The sequence below is a fragment of the Aureobasidium melanogenum genome (assembly GCF_000721775.1).
Source record: "Aureobasidium melanogenum CBS 110374 unplaced genomic scaffold scaffold_1, whole genome shotgun sequence".
NCBI lineage: Eukaryota > Fungi > Ascomycota > Dothideomycetes > Dothideales > Saccotheciaceae > Aureobasidium > Aureobasidium melanogenum.
Window position 1 is genome coordinate 407,079 of NW_024470053.1, and position 19,556 is coordinate 426,634.

Sequence of the window (19,556 nt, forward strand, 5' to 3'; positions counted from 1 at the left end):
AATAGCACATTGTAACACCTCAGAAACTGTACATACCAACCTTCAAAACTCCCATCTTGCATCACCAATCATGTCTGCTGCCTGCATCTTCTGCAAGATCATCAAGGGTACGGTATTCTCTTACCAAAGCTCACAACGGAATACCACAAGCTCATGTCAATACAGGCGAGATCCCCTCGATGAAACTCTTCGAAAGCGACAAAGTATTCGCTTTCCTCGACATCAACCCTCTAAGCTACGGTCACGCCGTGAGTCCTGTCCACCCATCCCCCCCTGACCAAATCTTCTAACAAATCCAATCCCAGCTCGTCATCCCCAAACACCACGGCGCAAAACTCCACGACATCCCCGACGACCAACTCACAGAAATCCTGCCCGTCGCAAAGAAGATCGCACAAGCAGTCAATGCAAGCGACTACAACATCCTGCAGAACAATGGAAGAATTGCTCATCAGGTGGTTGATCATGTCCACTTCCACATGATCCCTAAGCCGAATGAGAAGGAGGGGTTGGGTATTAGCTGGCCTCAGCAGCAGGGTAACCAGGACAAGCTCAAGAAGCTCAAAGAGGAGATCCTGGCAAAGATGTAAAGATGAAGAAGAAGAGACCGTCAAGGAATGAGATATGATTGGAAGTGATGAGAAAGCTTGGGCTTGAATGGTCAATGGTCTTCTCTCAGAGGAGTCAGACTCATTAGATCACATTGGCGAATGTAGAAGAGAAACGCTTGGAATCGAACATCTATACTTTTTGAATACTCTTTCGACTCGCAAGTCTTGAGTCCTGTCGGAGAATATTGTGGTGGTAATTCATCCTATGAAGCCACTACAAAGAGCGAGACCTCCGCATACCCATGCCGGCCACCACAGAACCCAGACTGTGACCCCCGTCCATACTCTCTCCACTCTCCACGCCCAAGCGGCAGCTGCAATGACCTCGTCGAAGCTCTTGCCTGTCACGAGTCCGAAAACATGCAATGCGGCTGGTGGTGAAGTGGCGATCATGACTGCCACAGACAAGACTCCTAACACAACCTTCACGGCAACTGGCCATGTTCGTGGTGGTGAGAAGGGTCGGACAAACGATAGTGGAGAGGCCAGAAGTCCGACAAAGAGAGCTTGTGAAAAGTTGAGTGTCGCGAGTGTAGAGAGAGCAGCACCTAGCAGAAGTAGAGAGAAGCATTGAATAAGTTTGAAGGTCTGAGGTGGAAGGCGGAGAGTGCTGCTGAGGGCGAAAGCGAGGATTGCAGGCATGGTGATGGTGGGTACCACGAGAGCCGCGAGCATTGTAAGAGACGTCTAACACCATGTCAGCAAGAGGTCATGTAGTGTGCTGAAAATCATTAAATACCTTTTCCGGAATCTGATTCAAGATATAGAATGGCACCAGACCCAAAGCATGGATGCCGAGCACGATAGCTAGAGGGCTGAATAGATCCCTTGGAACCACTTCAAGGTCTGCAGATGGTACCAGAGCCACACTCTCGCCTTCCTTGACAAGAGTCATTTCCGGCTTCTTCTCGCTCTTGGGCGACGCCGGGTTAGGAGTCTGACGTTCTGGTCGACCACTCTGCACCCATAGCAATATACAAGTGATGGTGAAATTTACTGCGATCAGCATGGCGCTGGGAAGATAAGTACCAATGCTCACAAAGCGATTAGCTTGCATGAGCAGATAGAAGAAGAAACTTTGATGCAGATGCTCGAGGAGGTTGTTCACGCTGCGGAACAGACTTTCGACAGTTCTTCCAAGCGAAATTTCATCATGCCAGCCATCGCCAACAGTTTGCAAGGTGATGGCATCAACATGATAAGGCATGAAGACACTATGAGGGCCGCTCGCATGGCCTACAGCTTGGTTCATCATACCCCTGAGCATTGTGTCGAGACGCTCACGGTAGCTATCCTTGTGGTCCCACATGCGCTGGATGGTACATGTGATACCTAGTTGGCCCTGAGCAATGTTGACGGCGGTGTTAACAAGATCGAGGTTAGGCAATTGGCCGTTGACGCCATCATATACAACGTGGAGCTTTTCAAAGCGATGACCCCATGGCCCAGCAGGGTAGTCAACGGCAATGGCAGCTTGGAGAGCACCTGCCTTGATGTTCAGGGGTTGGACGGCAGTGGTGTCATGTGTGTCATGGTAAGCATCGACCCAGGCGTGGGGGCCATAGGTACTGTCCGAGGGGATCAAGACTATAATGTCCTTTGACCAGATAGACCACCTCTTGAAATATCTTGCTAGAGTCAAGAGCAAAGCAACACCGCTGTAGTTGACCTTGTCGTCCATGTTTCTCCATGCAGCGATCAGGACCATTGCTTCGGTGGCATCTGCTCTCGGACCTTGAAGGAGGGCATAGACATTCTGGCCCGTCTTGTTCTGACCCGAGATGTCATAAGAGTAGTTCTGAATATCGGGCTTCAAACCATTGACACCGAGCATATGGTATAGCCTTTGAGCGCGGTCCTCGGGGGTGAGCTGGTCCATTGCAGCGACCTCCTGTCTGTATGCGCGGAAGACATTGTGTTCACTGCCACCGAAGTAGGTGTGGACCTGACCGGGCAGAATGGCATTCTCGGAGACGTAGGTGCGGCGTGAATATTCGTCGAGCGGAAGCAGCAACAACCAGGCGACGCCAATGACGATGCACAGAAGCGACAGGTACGGCGGCACTCGGGCAAGACGGCGACTGTGTCGGAGACTGAGCAGTCCTGCTTCTTTGATGATGAGTTCATGTTATTGTTCTCATTGATGGGCCATCTTACACAGTAGGGCAGCCATTGCTGTCGACGGTCGGGCTGGAGCTCAGGAGGTCGTGACAACTTGAACTTGCAGAGGGTCAGGGCGTGGTTTCGAGGGGTGAGCGTGAGCGTTTCTGTTGCTCTCCACCGCCGACGACGCGAGCAACTTGACTCGACTCGTCCTTGTCTACTCCTGACCCGAATCCTTTCGCTGTCCTCGTCGTCGCTCGGTGCTTGGTTGCAATGCCGTCGTTTTCGCTGCCCCAATTCGACGGACGTCGTGTGCGCTCGTATCTGTTTCGTCTGCCCTTGTGCACGCGTGCGCTGCTCCTTGTTGTAGTCGCTTTTTGGATTGCCAGTCTTAGACTGTCCTGGTTCCAACAATGGGCTGCTTTGATACCAAACGAGATGAACTTGGGAACCAGTATCTACTATCCTCCCATGCACTCGCTGCTGCCTGTCTGACCATTGTCGTAGTGTACCGACTTAATACTTTCCCTCTGCTTCATGCTGGCTTCATACACATGATCGTCAACATATTCGCCTTGACTCCCCTGCTCGAACGTTTCGAGGCCGAACATGGCTCTCTGCCCACTCTGCTCCTCTTCACAGGCCGTTCGTTCTACTCCATCTGCTCAATTGCCCTTCTGTCTAACACCTGTGCTAGCATTCGGTCTCCTTCCTGGAGGAAGCTACACCTTGATTGAGCGCTTTATCTTTAGAGGAAACACTGCTGTCATGGGCGCAAGGTCAGACACTCTTCTTCTTCTTCCTATTTTTGCTTCGACTAATCCTGTCTGCAGTGTCTGGGTCTTCCTGCTCCTGGCTGCCGAATCCATCAAGACGTACAAACAGAACCCAAACTTCGCCCTCGGTCCTTACAACATTCCCACTTGGACCGCTCCCCTGATCGTTAATCTCTTCGTCGCTGTTCTTATTCCCAACACCAGCTTCCTCGGTCACTTGTGCGGTCTTGCCGTTGGATACCTCTGGGGCTTGGGCTACATCAAATTCCTTGTGCCCAACGAGAAGATTCTGCGATGGATCGAGGGCAAGCTCAATTTGCTTGGTCGTTTGCCTCACTACGTATCAGTCGATCAGAAGACATATGGAAGATATGGTGTGCTGCCAACAACTGCAGCCCCCAGACCGGTCCCGACTCTGGCTCCCTTAGGGAGCACTCAGAGACTCGGCCCGTGATTTACGTATTCACAAATAAAAGCTAGCTATACCGCCCTCAATCTTCCAGCTGGGGCACCACTCTTGCCAACCATTTACTCAAGTCCTGCAAGACAGCAGGTGACAGCGCATGCGCCAAGCCCTCGTACTCTTTGATCTCCAACGCGCCATCATCGACGCCCAACTCTTTCAACTTGTTCAGGCCCTCGGTCCATTTGCTACGCGGGATCAATCGGTCTGAAGTTCCACGTCCCAGGAACATGGGCACATGGCCTACCACGTGAGGCAGTCCGCCTGCAGTGCGTAACTTCTGAATGGTCTCGGGTAGCGGTAGGTAACCCATCAAGCCGACAATGCCTGCAAGCTTTCCAGAATAGCGCGAAGTCAGCTCAGTAAGCAACGCCAGAGCGCAGCCTTGTGAGAAGCCACCGAGGACTATGCGATTGGATGGGATTCCTCTTGACGTGAGATCATCAATGAGGGATTCGACATATTCGACACTTTTTCTCAGACCCTCCTCGTCTTCTTCTGGAGCGAGTTCCGGACGACCAGCAGGGGCGGGTTGCAAGGACGAGGGTGCATACCAGGCATTCTGCCTAGCATCGATATTATGTGGTGCATTTGGGAAGATCCATTGCATATAAGGTAGCTTGTTCCCTTGGTGAAACTGTGTGGCTATGTCTGCATGTGGTGTAAGTTCTTGTTGTAAGGGCTTCGAGCAGAAACAAAGAAGGGAGACAGACTCTCCCATCCCATGGCATCATCATCGAGACCATGGAGAAAGATCATGGCAGCGCCATGAGCAGGGTCGGCGGCAGGTTTAGGAGCTGATCTGATGAGGGGAGGCTGTTGGCTCTGCATATTGGTATAGTTGTTGGGTGAGTATCGAGTGTGGAAGGGCAAAGTAGAGGCAAGCAGCATTCTTAAGAGGCGACTATGATTTCAGAGAGCAAAATGAATTGTGTAATCTCAAATAACTGCCTAATCAACATCTCCTCTCGTCCGCCCGTCTTCTGACGATGTTATTTCACCGTCAAACACATGAATGGACCAATTGTGGGGTCAAGGCCGGGGAGGCTCGCCGAGAGACTTCCGAGTATGACGAAGTGAATGAAACCTCGGATTCAGCTTTTAGCATTTCACTGCCAAAAACATAGATCATGCCACACATCGAGGAGCTACCAACGACAGCAAAGGCAGCAGCTCCGGGCTGGAGCTATGTCGTCGACACTGGATACGATCCTTCCAAAGCTGCCATCAATCCTGCCAGTCGCAAGCGTGTGCGCGCCTCGGCTGCCGGTCTCAGTCAAGGCGATCTCAGCGTCCGTCAACAGACTGCCATCCAACGACATCTAGACGATCTCGACAAGGATAGCCACAAGCCCGTCAATATCGCCCCACCAAAATCAAATCGCCGCCAGACTCAGAACACTCGCCGCATCTTGGCTTCAGGAAAGGACTTTTCTCATTACTTGGACCAGGATGAAGCTGCACTGGCTCTGAAGCAGCACCATGGTCTGGAAGTCGACATAGAACCCCCAAAACCACCGCAGAGAGCAAGCAAAACGCCTATCGCAAGACGCAAACCACAACCACAACCAACCCCTACGGCTGTCGAGCCTAGTCCCGCCCCAACTGCTGTCGTGTCCAACGCTGCTTCCACCACGCCCTCGGCCCCTCTTATACCTTCCTTCCTCAAGCCTTACCTTGTCGACTCTCCCTCCGATCTGAACAAACTACAACACGACTCTCTGCTCTCACCACCTGCTCCACTTACAGCCACCACGGCCGAAATTGAGGCTCTGCTATCAGCACCACAACTTTCATACAATGCCGCTCGCTCTGCGCCTAGTCCAGCTACCGCTCCTCCTCAAAGAGTCTTTTGCGAGATGTGTGGATACTGGGGCCGTGTCAGATGCCTAAAGTGCGGTTCACGTGTTTGTGGTCTTGAGTGCAAGGCTGCCCACGAAGAGAGCAGATGCATCAGATTTTGACTTTTGCGCTTTCACATCTTTTTCTTCTTACTGTGATACCCCTTTTTACCTTTACTACTTTACTGTCAGAATTCGATATTGAACAGTTCTTAGATCTGGATATAGATCAGCTCTTGGCAAAATGTTTTTGAACTGTTCGCACCGAATATGGAACCCACGACCTAATGCAAGTGCCGTCGTACATGGAAGTTCCGGATGTTTGAAAGACCATATATCAGATGTTTCTGGATCTACCATAACCCCAAAGGCTTTCTGTGCCAGACCTTGGATGTATAATTGAGCAATCGCACAGATCGAGCGGTGTGGATGTTGCTACGCATTGGCTTGAAAGTGTGCATCAGACTTCAAAACAACCGTTCGCAGTAGCAAATTCTCCGATTGCATCGTTCTTAAGGCTCCGTATGAAGAATACTCGGCCACTTCATCAACGCTTCCCCCGAATGGCTAAGAAGCAGATCAGATCGCATTCGGAGATAAGACTTTCCAAAACTATTGTTCAAGACTTGTGCGGATAGCATTGTAGCTTGGTGTCTTTCATGATATTTGCAATCTTGTCGTACAATTGTCAAGATACCATTTCCAATGCTCGTGCCCATTCAGCTTGTCCGTCACGATTCGAAACCATTTCCTGAATCATCAATGATAGTAGAAGTCGACTAGACATCTTGGCTACTTAACGTGGTAAAGTAGGAGGCATAAGTTGGGGACAGGTTTTTCAATTTTTCGAAAAAGGTCACCTTGTGTGTATCGCCGACGTGATATGAATAAGGGAGCGACATTCAACTGACCTGTTCAGGGAGGCACACGACCAAGCAACATCTACACGGGTTCGTTGTTGGTACAACCTTGACCCTTTGCACCAAAACATCGTCAACTTGGTGGAATACCACTCAGCACCTTTAGATGATTGGTATCTTGCGGATCATGTCTGTTGATTCGCTGAGGAATTGTTTTCGATTGTCCCAAACCAGTTCGGCTGTCTGGTTCGCCTTCGTTCGAACACTGATGTTCCCATCAGACCAGAGGACATGAATTCAACCTTGATAACGCGACTTTGAATAAACATTGCAGTTGGCTCGCGATTCGAACTCAAACAAGTGTTCATCAGCTTCCATGAACAAAAGCTGGTGAGAGCATAACCAGATGGGACTCGATACTGATTGAGTAGTCGAGGACAAAAGAGGACGCAAAACATACAGCAGCAGGGATTCCCACGTGGTCACCCACCGTAGTACTAATCTGCCGTTCAACTGCTTATGTATGGCAGAGCGGACGGGATGCCCAGTTTTCAGCTGACTGTGGCCGTATGTGCTTGGTTCTGAGATAAAATCAATTATATAGACATCATTACTAGCATGCTCAGTCCCGTCCACACTGTACGATCCACTCGCTAAGCATTCATCTGGCCTTTAGAATATCCTTCTTTTAGGAAGCTGCAGGATCATGGGATCGAACCGCTCCCTAGCAGAACACGGAAGAGCCGGTGGATGTGGCTGTTGCAACCAGTCTTTTCTCCCACATGAAACTGCCTACTTTGCTTTTTCCTTCTCCCTGAACATGTTTATCCAGACTTTCGATCTGGCTTTGGAGCTAGACTGCTGTACCGCTGCGAGAACTCGGCCGAGCTGAGCATCCATCACGAGCCTTTGAAACTCAATCCGCACACCGCAACGGCGACAAAGTGGCTGGTGACTTCTTGAACCTCGTGAATACTAATCATCCAATCATGCACGTGGGGTCGGTTTCTTGCGCGGATAACACTCCGGTTAACCACCTTTGCTCTCTTTTGTCTTTTCCGCCATGGTTGTGGAGACGGCGCAAGGAACACTTTGTGGTGCACATTAACGTCGCTTCTTCAAACCCTTCCCTCAGCCATTGAACATTCCTCCGCGGACGAGCCACTGTGGTATGCTCGATTGATTGTGGCGTCAAATCAGGAGCGGTCTCTGTATATCGGGAACAGAATACGGTCTTTCTATACGAGGTTTCACCTATGCCAATGGCTCACCCGCTGCAACGAGTTGCTCCTCGGAGAGCATGGATCTATCAAGCCTTGCATCTGCAATAGCCTGCAGTACGAAGGGAAGGCTACAAGACTTGGCGCCAGTACTGCAGCAGTCACAAAGCACATAACCCTCTTGTTAGCCCCCGGAAGATCCGGCTTAGCATGAGTACCGCATCACCAGTCTCCCTTTAGCCATGCGTTGTCTCCGTCGACCATGCAACCGTCGCCCTATCTCTTTCTCGGCAGCATGGGAGCGATACTTGCAGAGCTCCAGACCAAAAGCACGACTGACTCGGAAGCCAAGACGGAAGTTTTCTACGCGGAGCGACTGTACTTTTCTGCATGGCACACGCATCATTCTTGGCCCAGTGTCTTAGGTGCTTGTATATCATTCTTGGCTCTTGCGTACACCCTCCTCGCCTATCCGGAAACTAGACGGGCGAAAGAAGTCGAAGGTACATGACATAGAGGGAGAGGCCAAGAGCACCCTCCAAGCAAAAAGGCATTTACACAACAGGGTCGAGATCCACCTCGCAGATTACAGAGATGATCCTTGGGCACAATCTCTGCAGGTCATTGATTGACTTTTCACCAGCCACTATCAGTTGTGGCATTAGATGTGGCTCCCAATCAATCGTGGTTGTGCAGCAGAGAAGATCATCTGGATATAGAAACAACGAGAAATGTCGAGCAAGGTCAAGAGAAGAGAAAAGGACGCGCAAGCCCGCGTCATACCTAAGAAGATGCTCATCTAAACTGCGGCCGCTAAACAGTCCATGATATAGCAACAACGATATACAAGGGTCAAACGAAAACCACAACCTCGCCAAGAGCGGGCAAGAGAAAGTCCCCTCTACCAACGGCAGGCAACTTCGTAAACCGTTTGTCGGCATCAACTCTTCTAAAGATCGTGCTCTGCTACGCGCCTTACGGCAGCTAGGACGTATCGTTGCTTTGACCCTTGCCCCAAGATCCACTGTTGTAGTGGGATACTGGCGGCGGGCGGAAAAGCTCAAAGCTGCTTGGCATTGTTTGACACTTCAACAAGCGGTGTCACATTTCTCCTGTGACGTCTCTCTTAAATTCCAACTGCTCATCAATGAGACGATGAAATAGTAGGGAAGAGACCGCTCCATTGTGGGCATGCGATGATGCGACCTCATTCTGCAGGTAGATACTGATCGAAAGCCTATGAGCGAAGATAGATCGGCATGGACATTTCAAACACCGTCGTCAAAGATCTCCATCATGCACATACCGTTGACTTCGAGTGGCTGGGCCACAGCAGCTAGAAATTTCCTTCTATACATAGCAGCCCCTGCATGCAACAGATACCCACCCGTGAGTACTGAATATTGATCTGTTACGTAGGTGCTGTATCCATCGCAGTCAGATGAACGCTGGCGAAGAGGTCAATGTGTCAAAGAGCCTCATAGGCACAACATCGCATTCTTCGAGTAAAGTCTACAAAGCCCATGCTGAAGCCGAAACGCAAGATCGAACACAAGCAAAGCAAAAGAGGGGTCATTGTCGTCGTGGATGCATAGTTCATTTTGGGAGAGCAAAGATGATCATCCAAATCTCCGTATCTCGGCGTCGCCGGAGCACAGCAAGGGTTGCAGCGAGAGACTTGATCGCGGGATCGCAAGATCGAAGGATGCAGTAGGATTGCGAGTCTCCTTTGTCTCGGCCAAGCGAGACAAAGGTTTCTCCGAAACAATACACAATCGACACGATGGATCAATCATTCCTCGTTGCCTAATTGCCAACACCATGATGAATGTGGTATTGTGAACTCGAGTGATGAATTCTCTCGTGAGACCAATGTGATATGCAAAGCCCATGACTCGGTGATGACCTGCCGAGTCACGCAAGCTGGTGAACCGACTTCTTGGTAAAGGCTCGGCGTGGGTGAAGCGCACGCGGCCGGTAAACGGCGGCGGACTTGCAATCATTTACCGGGAACACGAGCCAAATCCGTAGCTTGACGCCTCATCCCAGCGCACCGCCACACGTAACCAACGGTCTTCGAGGAGTGGGGACAAGCGATCGAAGATTCGAAGTAGTTGTGGCGTCGAACTCGACGTGCACCGTTCGGAACGGCGACAGAGGCGGGTGGGTGAAAGTATGTAGCCTGCCTGCCAGATGTGCGGTTAACCCTTATGGCGTTAAAGATAGGCAAAGGTGGTATCAAGGATACGGCCGTAAATTGCGAATCCTATGAACTAAGATACTAAGATGTTGCTACTCGAGGAAAGACCATTTCCAGTGACCACTGTAACGGCCGGGTATTGTGTGCTGACATTGGAAGCAACCAACAAAAGAGATAAGGAATGGTAAGGAAGAAATAGCCGAAGGGGAGAAGAGCAAAGAAGGGTATCTCAAAACAGACAGGCAAACCCTCGAGTACCCAGTGTAAGATATAGGGTTTCTCGAAAGGCGCTCAACCATTGTGCACACTGAACAAACAAATCGTTCTTCTGTGCGCCCGCATCCGGAGTACAGCAAAGGAAAGAAAATCAAAAGCATTAGTAGCCGGAACAAAGAATCGCGAAAACCAAAAGGAAGTTTTGAATAGAGGGGTATCGCTCGAACCAACACAAGGAAAAGTCCGATGGTGAGAAAGGACGGGGGTATCTCAAATCGCCTGATCTCTGATCAAAGGCGGAATATGATTATCCTTCAGTCTCCAGGACCCAGGCGGCAAGTTGATTCATGACGAGTCGTTATTGGCGAGCTTGGTATTGTTTTGAGCTTTAGTAGGAAAGTCTGAGCTCATATCCTGAGGATGGTGACCTGGATTGCCACTGGCCCTGTTGTACGTCGACTGTTGCGAATTCGGCCTTCATATCTTGACCTTCGGGCATTTCACGAACTGCTTCGTCATCCATGAGAATTTGAATTCCCTTTTGGTTGATGCGAACTGTTCGGACGACTTTCTGAGACTCAATGTCAAACTTTGTAGCGGCCGCGCTGACAAACTCCTTGAGTGTTCTTTGCGGAAGGTAAACTGCTCGGTAGTAGTTATCCTCAGGCCCCTTGCCCTGGGCTCGGGATTGCAAGTAGAAACAAGCCACTATAATTGTCAGTAACCGTATCCTAGTTTGAGATAGCAGAGAGACTTACAAGGTTTGTTGGTGCGTTCAGGAGGAGGCTGGTAGGAGGAATCTACGCCAATTGCTTCGAACCAGCCAGCAAAAGTACCGCTGGGTGAATGAGCTTGCATCTTGACTGGTTGATCAGGTGGGCTGGCCAGTTGTTGAGGGTTCGAGGATTTGAGATCCATAGGTGCAACTTGAGAAGTGCTACGACCCCATTCGTTGGAGTTCACACGAGAAGGCGGTCCAAAAGCGCTTGGACGGCGGAAGTTCGAAGGAAGCGATTGGTTGCTTGGAGTGGGGGAGACCATGGCAGAGCTGGTCTTGCTCTGACCATCCCACATGTTTGTGTCGTTGGTGTCAACCCTGGTGAGGCCCTGAGTATCTCCAGACAAGCTCACTGGGTGAAGGTCCGGGTCGTCTTCCTCTGCGCCTCGGAGGAACAAAACGCTGATTGGACGTGTAGAGCCAAACATGTCTTGCAGTCCAATAAGCTTCGTCTGTAGGTCTTCCTCAGCGGAGGTTCTCCCGTTCGAGGCTGCAGAAGACATGGACCAAGTTCTCTTGTGCTTAGGGGCCTTGCCTGGTCGCGCAGGCATTGCATTCATCTTGGAAATGGAGCCACTTCTCTTGCGCTTGCTCGAATCCCTCATGCCGGACTCGATTTGTGAAATCTGCTGGTTAAGCTTGTCGATCATTTTCTTCACATGTGCGACATCGTTGGAGAGTTTGCGTTCGGCACCGTGGTCACGGAAGAGTTTGACTCTGCAGTAACACACTTCGTGCGCAGGTTGTTGAGATGGAGACATGGAGTCAAGCAACAGCTCAGTCTTGGTGCACAGACGGACCGGAATGCCCTTGACGCCCTTGGAATGACTGAAGTCGGTGGACAAGAAGTTGAAGCGAACAGAGATGGGGCACTCAATTCCTTGAGCGTTGGGAGCCGGGCTCCAGGTTACGCAGAAACCATCGAACGAAGAAGACTCGAGTTCTAGCTTGGGTCGGTTGAGATCGTTGGACTGGTTCTGGTCGACGAATTCGACGGCTTGAAGACGGCCGCCACGTTGGTGAGCTTCATTGGTGCCACGACCTTCCTTCCAGAGCTGCCAGCAGGCTCCAGGTCGCGCTCTCTGCGAATCTTCTTCGAAAGAGACACGCACGAAAGTACGATACTTCAGTTGGCCGACCACCGAGTGCTGAGGAGCAGTATCGTGCACGTTCAGTGTATAGGCCTGTCCCTTGTTGAGGTAAGTGACGGGAATCTCGTCGGCAGTTTTCACCATAGCAGTCGGTGCGTTCAGAGTGACACGGTAACGGAAGTTCTCACTGGATGGATGTTGAGGAAGAGCGACGAGTGCAGCGTTGTTGAGATGAGGAGGGGACATGGGATCGACCTGAGCCTGGTTGGACATCTCGACGTCAAGGTTCATCTCACCACCGCACATGGGCGAGTCAGTAGCTTGACTGTCTAGTTGGTCGAAAACTGGGGCCTGATGCTGGAAGTTGTGGGGTGGGAAGGTTGGTTGATGGTGCATTTGAAACGCGTGAGGGTTTGCGAATGGATTCATGTGATGGTGATGGTGCTGCTGCTGCATTGCATGTGCAAATGAATGCATGTGAGTAAGTTGAGGAGCATGAAGGGCTGACGTGTCCGAGGTGGGCATGGACAGCGGCGTGTTCAGGCCCATGCCAAATCCTGGAGTATGGAGGTCACCTGCTTGTGGGTGGTATAGAGTGTTTGTACCACCAGGGGTTGGAGTGTAGTAGCCTGGCATTTGGTTTGCGAACGTGTTGAACGAGGAGCTGTTGGGGTCCAGCACCGAGGGGGTGAGGCCGGTGCTACCAAAGCTCCATTGTTCCGTCGAGGTTGCTCGCGGGGTAGGGTCGGCATCCTTGATGTTGTGGTGCTCGGCGAATTGGCTATGAGGAGGTTAGTGTTTGGTTAAAGAAAAAAAAAGGATGAAAGGGTGGGCAAGAAGGAGTCGGCTGGGCTAGCAGGACGGTGGAAGAGGGAGTGGACATACCGAGGATTCAGAGTCGCAACGTCGAGGGCATTCAGCGAGGGCGCGTTGTTGTGGGCTTGAGGGTTGTTGGGATTGAACTTGACGGCCTCGAGATATGGCTTGAAGCTCTTCTGCAGTTCGATGCTCGGCTTCTGCGAGCTTTGTCTGCAGCAGCAATAACAAATCATGTCAGCCACGGATGCGCGCGCGGAGTCGCAGCCAGCTGTGGCAGTGTGGCTCTCTCTTACCTATGCTCGAACATGGCTGCTAGACGCTCACCATGCGATATTGAAAAATGTCAAGGGTATAGGCACCGGGTCTGCGAGCGCGAGGTGAGGAAGGTGCTTATATGAAAAGGCGAAAGACAACTCTTGCGGATAAGGTCGTCACCAGGCGAGTCGATGAAACAGCGTGCAATAAGGGAAAGGCGCAACCACAAGCCACAGGATGCGCGCCGTTTTAACTGCAGGCTGAATTGTGGCCCGACCTAAACTTACGCTACCAGCATGGAAGCGACGCTCAACCTGTCCCGTGCTTTGCCGATTTGCTTCGCTTGCGCTTGCAACTTGCGGCCAGCATCGCTCGATACACGTAGCGACTGCCTGCTCCGTGTGCCTCATTCTCATCATCACTCGCCGTCTTTTTGCTGGCTGATGAACCCATATGCACCTCATTCCAGCCGACGCCACATCTAGCCACATGGCTGTGCAAAAAAGCACTTCGACTGCCGAACACTGTCTCCGTTGTCAACAATTCCACTCGTGCCACAGTTTGCTTTTTCTCGGACTTGCTTCGACTCGATTGTCGCTCTCACATGCACGCTTGCCAAAGCGGAAAGCGTGTGCCCTCGTGTGGCTGAAAACGCATCCCCGCAGGCGCTGCGGCGCTGACTCGAGCTTTTCACGGCAATCTTCGATCTCGTCCTCTCACAAGAAATGCGGCTCGATCATCATCCCTCTTTTGCTAACCTGAAGCAGTGAGCACCGTGTCCCATGTCAACAGCGCTGAAGCTTACGACTACAGCGCGCAGGGAGCCAGCGAATCCCGCTAGCACGCACTTGATACTCGCCAACTCGACCCTTTTTTTTCTTGCAGCCCTCATGGGTTCGCCTTTCGCTGTCGCATTTCGCAATCATTACATCCGGCGAGGCAGACTGCTGACCTTTGTGACGTAGCCATATCTAGGGATGTGCACGATATGTGAACGGCTTGACGCATACAGTACAGTCTTCCCCGAGCATTGATACCTCTGCATGCTGTCCAATCTCACCCTGCATTAATAACGAACTCAGTCTACGATGGTAATTCGCCGATGGAGCCACATCTCCTTTCAATCCTTGACCCAGCATGCTACCGCTCTGCCATCGGCATCATGCCCTACGTCTTCTAGAAGACATTTTTGCTGTGCCGTCTTTCTGCTTCAAAGCAATTTCCCTTTTGCAACACCAACCGAGATTGAGATGTGCTTGTCTGCTAGGCCATCGAGACTTTGGTAAGCCACTAACATCATGCGCTGAACAGAACCTTATATCGTGTCGAGCCACTCTATTATTACCACTAACCTTCATAATGTAATTGAGCATGGCCTCACAAGGGTCAACACACAGAGGAGAAAGAGAGGGCACGTCCTGCCGTATCAAACGAGCGCTGTCAAAAGTGCAACTTTCGTCATCGGAAGCTTTGGCGCTAAAGGCCCCGCTTCGTACCGTTTGGGTCGCTCGTCCAAACGGCGCCTCGTTCCTCTCTCGCGAAAGCCACCAAAGCACCGCACGAGTGCAACAGCTCTCGAGGCATCGATCAGCGAGTGAGTTGGCCCGTAACAATTCCGAGAAGCTTGTGATCCGTTGATCTTTTCCCCTCTCCACCCCCATGCGTCTGCCACAGCGAAGTGGCGGTGGACAGCGAAGCGATAAGTGTATCCACACTCCCGGAAAGACTTTTGATCTCCAACGCAACCCGAAGATCCTATGATGTGCCAATAAATGGTCAAAATCCTATCGCGATGTGTTGCAATCGAGGATGGGTGGAGAAGCTCAAAGTTGACCTTTGAAACGAACCATCTAGCGCAGCGACAACCGGAACGTGGCTCCTTGCTTCCTACGACGAGCAGCTGTCGGCTGGTAAGCTACCTCAGCTCTGTGCCACACTTGCTTTCAGCCACACTCGGCCGTCAACGACTATCGTATGTGGCGGTGCTTGTACCATCCATCTCCCCTCTTCTGCCAAACTTTATGAGAGAATGAGGCAAGTAGGTTTGTGGCTGTGGCTGAGCAGCTGTCACTGCTGTCACGCTTTGAACCACTCGACCGCGCTCCAGGCCCTTCTTTTCCAAGAACCCTCTTCATCTGATTCGATGTGAGCCGTTCTGCGGGAGATTTGCTGCAACCCAATTCGGCACGGATGATATGATATGATATGAGGCCAGGATGTGGCTACCTTATTGAATATGCCGCAAGTTCGAATGTTCTCAACACGGTACAGAGGTAGTCTTCCGTGCTTTATCTGTGGCGGTTGTTTGTTTGAATTGTATTTACCCTCTACAGGAGCTCGCCATTCGTGACCCGTGGCTGGTGCCTGGTTTCGAAGAAGGAAATCAAAGGGATCTACGTCTGCCGGACAATGGACGATAGAAAGTATTCTCATCTCGAGTATTTGGAAGCACATGCGCGCGTACCTATCAGCTAGCGAAAATCACCAGTGTTCATCGTGTAATGATCAACATGGAGAAGAATGAATCACATCATCAAACCAGTGTTGTACATGGCACTCTATCTGCTGCTTGAATTTCCGTCTCCAGGAGAAAACCCCCCTCAATTGTAACTCCACATGGTCGGACCGCTACTTGTATTGAAACCATGTGGAGATTATAGTCTCTGTCAAATTACAGTACATGCAACAGCCTTGGGGCGAATTGGAACGGATGGAAAATACGGGGCATAGGAGAAGGAAATGCAAGGTACACACACGGCTGGCCCTAATAGCAGAGATACCTTATTGCAGCTCGGCAGTACTCCTTCCGAGGACACCGTCGTGCTTGCAGCAAGTGCCTCCCTAATATTATCATGTATGAGGTGTGAGGCTTTTATCACCACAACGTATGGAGAACAGCTCCGGAGAACTGTGCCTGCGAAGTAAGAGAGACCTGCAGCACAAAGAACATTGTGCCCTCTGGACGCGTAGACCCCCCTTTCGAGCACAGTACTTCTCATCCAATGAGACCGGTTTCTACGTGCGGTAATCCGGCAACCTCAGACGTTACAGTTCACAATGGACCTTTCCCCTTGACAGGGCGAGCGGGATCGTAAAATATGTGTATGGCATGTTCTATTGGTTCCAGTACTTTTCGTTCGAGCGACCCAAAGACAGCCACGCTCAAACGATTGATGGAAGCCGCCATGCACAGCCACACAGAAGCGATTCTTCCACTGCATATCACGCCCCGCACCGCCATTCCTACTGTTCTAACAGTCCACATGACCACAAATGCTCCAGCCTCCCACGATCTACACACTCAATCGCCATATGATAAGCATCTTCGTCATACTGCGATTATGGATTTTCCAGCTTGATTGAGGCATCGTGTGCTCTTGCCTTATGCGTTGTCGTGATACGAGGCACGTAACTCTGCGATTGGCTTTGGCGAATCGGAAGGAATAGCAGCACGGGCGGTAGCGACAGCCATGCTCACCTCGTGTACGCTACCACAACGTCTAAAGTTGCCTTGGACGTTGGCAGAATCACCGCTGCTTTGAAGACTCGATGTGAGGCGAGGATTGTCTAAAGGGTTGCTTGATCTTGAAGTTGTTCTGCTGTGGTTTGACCCGCCTTCAGGGGCTCTGATAGCGGTAAGGAAGCTTGAAGTTGAGTCTTCCCGTCTTGGTCTTGCCAAAGATGAGTCGAATACAGGACTAGGTATTTTAGATATGCCCGGAAATTCTAGCACGGACACCACAACTGGAGACGAAACAAGACCGTCTGCAGCCAGCGTGCTAGAAGCATCGCACGGAGATAGAGCTGTACGTTTTGTAGCAAACTGGCCTACAGAAACGCTTCGCTGAAGAGGAGAGTTCACGGAATATTGTGTCTTGGCTTGAGCGGAACGGTTCTCATCACCGTATTCGAAAGAAAATCTTCGTGCATGATCCAAACGAAGTGACTCTGGACGCACCTTGGGCGTGCGAGACCCAAGCTGTTCCGTACTGCGTGATGCGATCGATGGTGTGCGCAAGTCGAAGTAATGCGTTGGCTGGGCCTCAAGCTCGATGCTGCCGTTCTTACTCAGTAAGGTTTCGTTGAGGTTAGAGTAGTCTGCCGCTTCTTCTCCAACAGTATCCGCATCTCGATGCTGGATCGAACCGTTCTCTGATGAGTCTGTATCAGAAAAGGAAGGTCGTCTAGCCAGCATCTCAAACATCGAGGCCTGAGAGAGACTTGTGAATTCTTGAGGGCTAGGAGGCGATTCGAAGTCGCTGTAGTGGTTAGTCGTGGAGAACTTGTGTGACAGTATTGCCATCTTCTGCGACGGAGAGATAGGGCGGTTACGGGATGGAACTAGTCGTATTGTGAGTCGTCTTTCATCCAGGTTTGAGATGTCAGCAAGTTGACAAACCTCTTTGGGCCTTTCTGGCTGCTTCCTGCTTTCTCTCATCTTCGATCCTTGTCCTCTCAAGGAATTCAAAGACGGTTTCTCTTGAATCATCTCTGCTCGTGTTTGCGCTTGAGGTAGTACGGCGTCTGTGTTCTCTGCCCAGCAAACTTCCTTGTCTGGCGCGCACCACTTCTGCAACTCCTTCTTTGTTCTTTGAGATGATGAGCTCGAGTCTCCTGACCTCGGCTTGGTACTGTTCTCTTTCTCGTTGCCATGCCTGTCGTTCGAGTTCCAGTTCATGGTGTGATTCGAATCGAGTTTCGGCTTCATACTTCAGCTTTCGCAAAAGAGAAGAGTTCTCGTCACGAAGGTTGCGAAACCCTTCGAAGATCATCAGCAGGGGCGAGTTGTGCTTGACGTCCAGGGGACGATAGGGCTCAGCAATCAGGGTGCGCATGATGGAGTCCATGGTCTGGTCGGGGTCAGGCTCGCATCCCTCGGGCCAAGTCTGGTATGGAGAAGATATGGTTTCCTTGAAAGAGGCTCGCCGATCCGCAGACCATACAGAGGATCTGCCATGACTGGAAGGACCGCGATGGGAGAAGTAGGAGCTGATCTTGGGTCGCACCTTCTTGCGAGACGAACCGAATCCACTCGTAATGTCTGGATCGGCCTCATCTTGCTCACCGACAGGCAGCAGTGTGTTTGGGAAGCCAGGCTGGATCCTTCTGCGCCATTGATAGACATCCGCCATGATGCTGGTTTGATGGTGGTTTGCCTGTGCGGGATACGAGGACAAAAGATCAAGAAGATGCGATTTCGGGGGGCAGAGTGTTGTGATGAACGCGCAATGTTGATGTGAAATGGAAGCTCATATTGAACGGAAGGTGCAACTACGCGTACTTGCCTTTCAAGTCGGCGGAAACTTCACAATACACAACTCGACAACAAAAAGAGAAGTTGATATTTCTGGATTCAAGGAGAATGTGGAATTGTCACATACGTATAATTAGAGCAAAAAAGAGAGAATAGATGTAACCCCAACTCCATGCACATGTACCCGATGGATGACAGGTCAAGTGTTTGGTAATGGTGGGGTCGTCGATATTGGCACGATGGAAAATCCTTCAGCAAATTCTGCATGGAGATCGCGAGTTGCTGTACACACTTATGCCGTTGTTGTTTGGTTTGAAGAGGATTAATCACGGTGGAGATGGGAGTGAACGAAGACGTGGGAATGGACCAGGACGAGAGGCGACGTGACCGAGAGGCGCATTGCATTGCACAACCAGATTCATGGCATTTGTCGCGAGGAGTCATTTCGTGCTCCTTCTAGCAAAGCTTCCAACCCATAACACTAGACGCCGATTCTTTGACTTTCGTGATGTGGTTGATGCGTTTATGCGGACTCTCTCTTGCCCTCCTTGACCTCCTTCTGCAGAGGTTGTCAGTATGGCGTCGCGTTGTTGGTGGTAGTGGAAGCTGCGCCACGTACCAGGGCTCTCATGGTGCCGTGAAGAGCATGTCTGTGGTTGCGTCTGAACTTGGGGTCGGTACCCTTGAGCGAAGGGTATCTGTGGGTCTTGGGCTTCTTGATACTGTGCGTGTCGTCGTGTCAGTCGTTCGTTCTCATCAATCTGGTTGAAGGCGAGGAGTGCGGTCGAGAGGTGCTATAAGGATATCGCTGCGTACCCGTTCTTGTGGGCCTTCTTAGCCTGGTTGTGCTGCGACGAGTTCTTGGACTCTGTAGAATTTTGTCAGCATTCCATCAGCACATCTGGCAGCATACTGTCGCAACTTACTGGCCATTGCGACGTCTGGAGGTGAATAACTTGTCGAGGTTGCGGGATCTCCAAGTTCTTCGCACTGTGAAGTCGCCCAATTCTGCGCACACCGCTAAGCGAGTGGCCTTGGCACCGCACGGACATTTTTTCCTGCTTGCTCG

General features: G+C 51.1%; 9 protein-coding genes across 9 annotated transcripts; 3 read left to right on the forward strand and 6 right to left on the reverse strand.

Annotated features, from left to right (window-relative positions):
- Positions 1 to 70: 70 nt before the first annotated feature.
- M437DRAFT_37152 (HIT-like protein) lies at positions 71 to 590 on the forward strand (the record flags this gene model as incomplete). Its single annotated transcript, XM_041019575.1, has 3 exons — positions 71 to 107; positions 166 to 248; positions 306 to 590. The coding sequence occupies 3 exons, from the start codon at positions 71 to 73 to the stop codon at positions 588 to 590; spliced, it is 405 nt and encodes a 134-aa protein (XP_040884144.1).
- Positions 591 to 809: 219 nt separating this feature from the next.
- Positions 810 to 2,784, reverse strand: M437DRAFT_70950 (Glycosylphosphatidylinositol:protein transamidase, GAA1 component; the record flags this gene model as incomplete). Its single annotated transcript, XM_041025597.1, has 3 exons — positions 810 to 1,298; positions 1,351 to 2,717; positions 2,769 to 2,784. 3 exons carry the CDS (start codon positions 2,782 to 2,784, stop codon positions 810 to 812), a joined length of 1,872 nt encoding a protein of 623 aa, XP_040884145.1.
- A 203-nt stretch (positions 2,785 to 2,987) lies between these two features.
- M437DRAFT_36180 (rhomboid protein 2) lies at positions 2,988 to 3,944 on the forward strand (the record flags this gene model as incomplete). Its single annotated transcript, XM_041019395.1, has 4 exons — positions 2,988 to 3,168; positions 3,222 to 3,359; positions 3,412 to 3,493; positions 3,548 to 3,944. The coding sequence occupies 4 exons, from the start codon at positions 2,988 to 2,990 to the stop codon at positions 3,942 to 3,944; spliced, it is 798 nt and encodes a 265-aa protein (XP_040884146.1).
- Positions 3,945 to 3,981: 37 nt separating this feature from the next.
- M437DRAFT_70952 (alpha/beta-hydrolase) lies at positions 3,982 to 4,784 on the reverse strand (the record flags this gene model as incomplete). Its single annotated transcript, XM_041025598.1, has 2 exons — positions 3,982 to 4,604; positions 4,667 to 4,784. 2 exons carry the CDS (start codon positions 4,782 to 4,784, stop codon positions 3,982 to 3,984), a joined length of 741 nt encoding a protein of 246 aa, XP_040884147.1.
- Positions 4,785 to 5,083: 299 nt separating this feature from the next.
- Positions 5,084 to 5,917, forward strand: M437DRAFT_70953 (uncharacterized protein; the record flags this gene model as incomplete). Its single annotated transcript, XM_041025599.1, has 1 exon — positions 5,084 to 5,917. The coding sequence occupies one exon, from the start codon at positions 5,084 to 5,086 to the stop codon at positions 5,915 to 5,917; it is 834 nt and encodes a 277-aa protein (XP_040884148.1).
- Positions 5,918 to 6,951: 1,034 nt separating this feature from the next.
- On the reverse strand, positions 6,952 to 7,236 carry M437DRAFT_36971 (uncharacterized protein; the record flags this gene model as incomplete). Its single annotated transcript, XM_041019549.1, has 1 exon — positions 6,952 to 7,236. A coding segment is annotated over one exon (285 nt), but the record flags the coding sequence as incomplete, so codon positions are not given.
- Positions 7,237 to 10,678: 3,442 nt separating this feature from the next.
- M437DRAFT_79784 (uncharacterized protein) lies at positions 10,679 to 13,285 on the reverse strand (the record flags this gene model as incomplete). The annotated part of the gene is made up of 4 exons (XM_041027239.1): positions 10,679 to 10,998; positions 11,049 to 12,940; positions 13,045 to 13,188; positions 13,272 to 13,285. 4 exons carry the CDS (start codon positions 13,283 to 13,285, stop codon positions 10,679 to 10,681), a joined length of 2,370 nt encoding a protein of 789 aa, XP_040884150.1.
- Positions 13,286 to 16,615: 3,330 nt separating this feature from the next.
- Positions 16,616 to 18,365, reverse strand: M437DRAFT_38328 (uncharacterized protein; the record flags this gene model as incomplete). The annotated part of the gene is made up of 2 exons (XM_041019816.1): positions 16,616 to 17,574; positions 17,633 to 18,365. The coding sequence occupies 2 exons, from the start codon at positions 18,363 to 18,365 to the stop codon at positions 16,616 to 16,618; spliced, it is 1,692 nt and encodes a 563-aa protein (XP_040884151.1).
- Positions 18,366 to 19,010: 645 nt separating this feature from the next.
- On the reverse strand, positions 19,011 to 19,420 carry M437DRAFT_79786 (uncharacterized protein; the record flags this gene model as incomplete). Its single annotated transcript, XM_041027240.1, has 4 exons — positions 19,011 to 19,046; positions 19,107 to 19,209; positions 19,304 to 19,355; positions 19,414 to 19,420. The coding sequence occupies 4 exons, from the start codon at positions 19,418 to 19,420 to the stop codon at positions 19,011 to 19,013; spliced, it is 198 nt and encodes a 65-aa protein (XP_040884152.1).
- Positions 19,421 to 19,556: the final 136 nt, after the last annotated feature.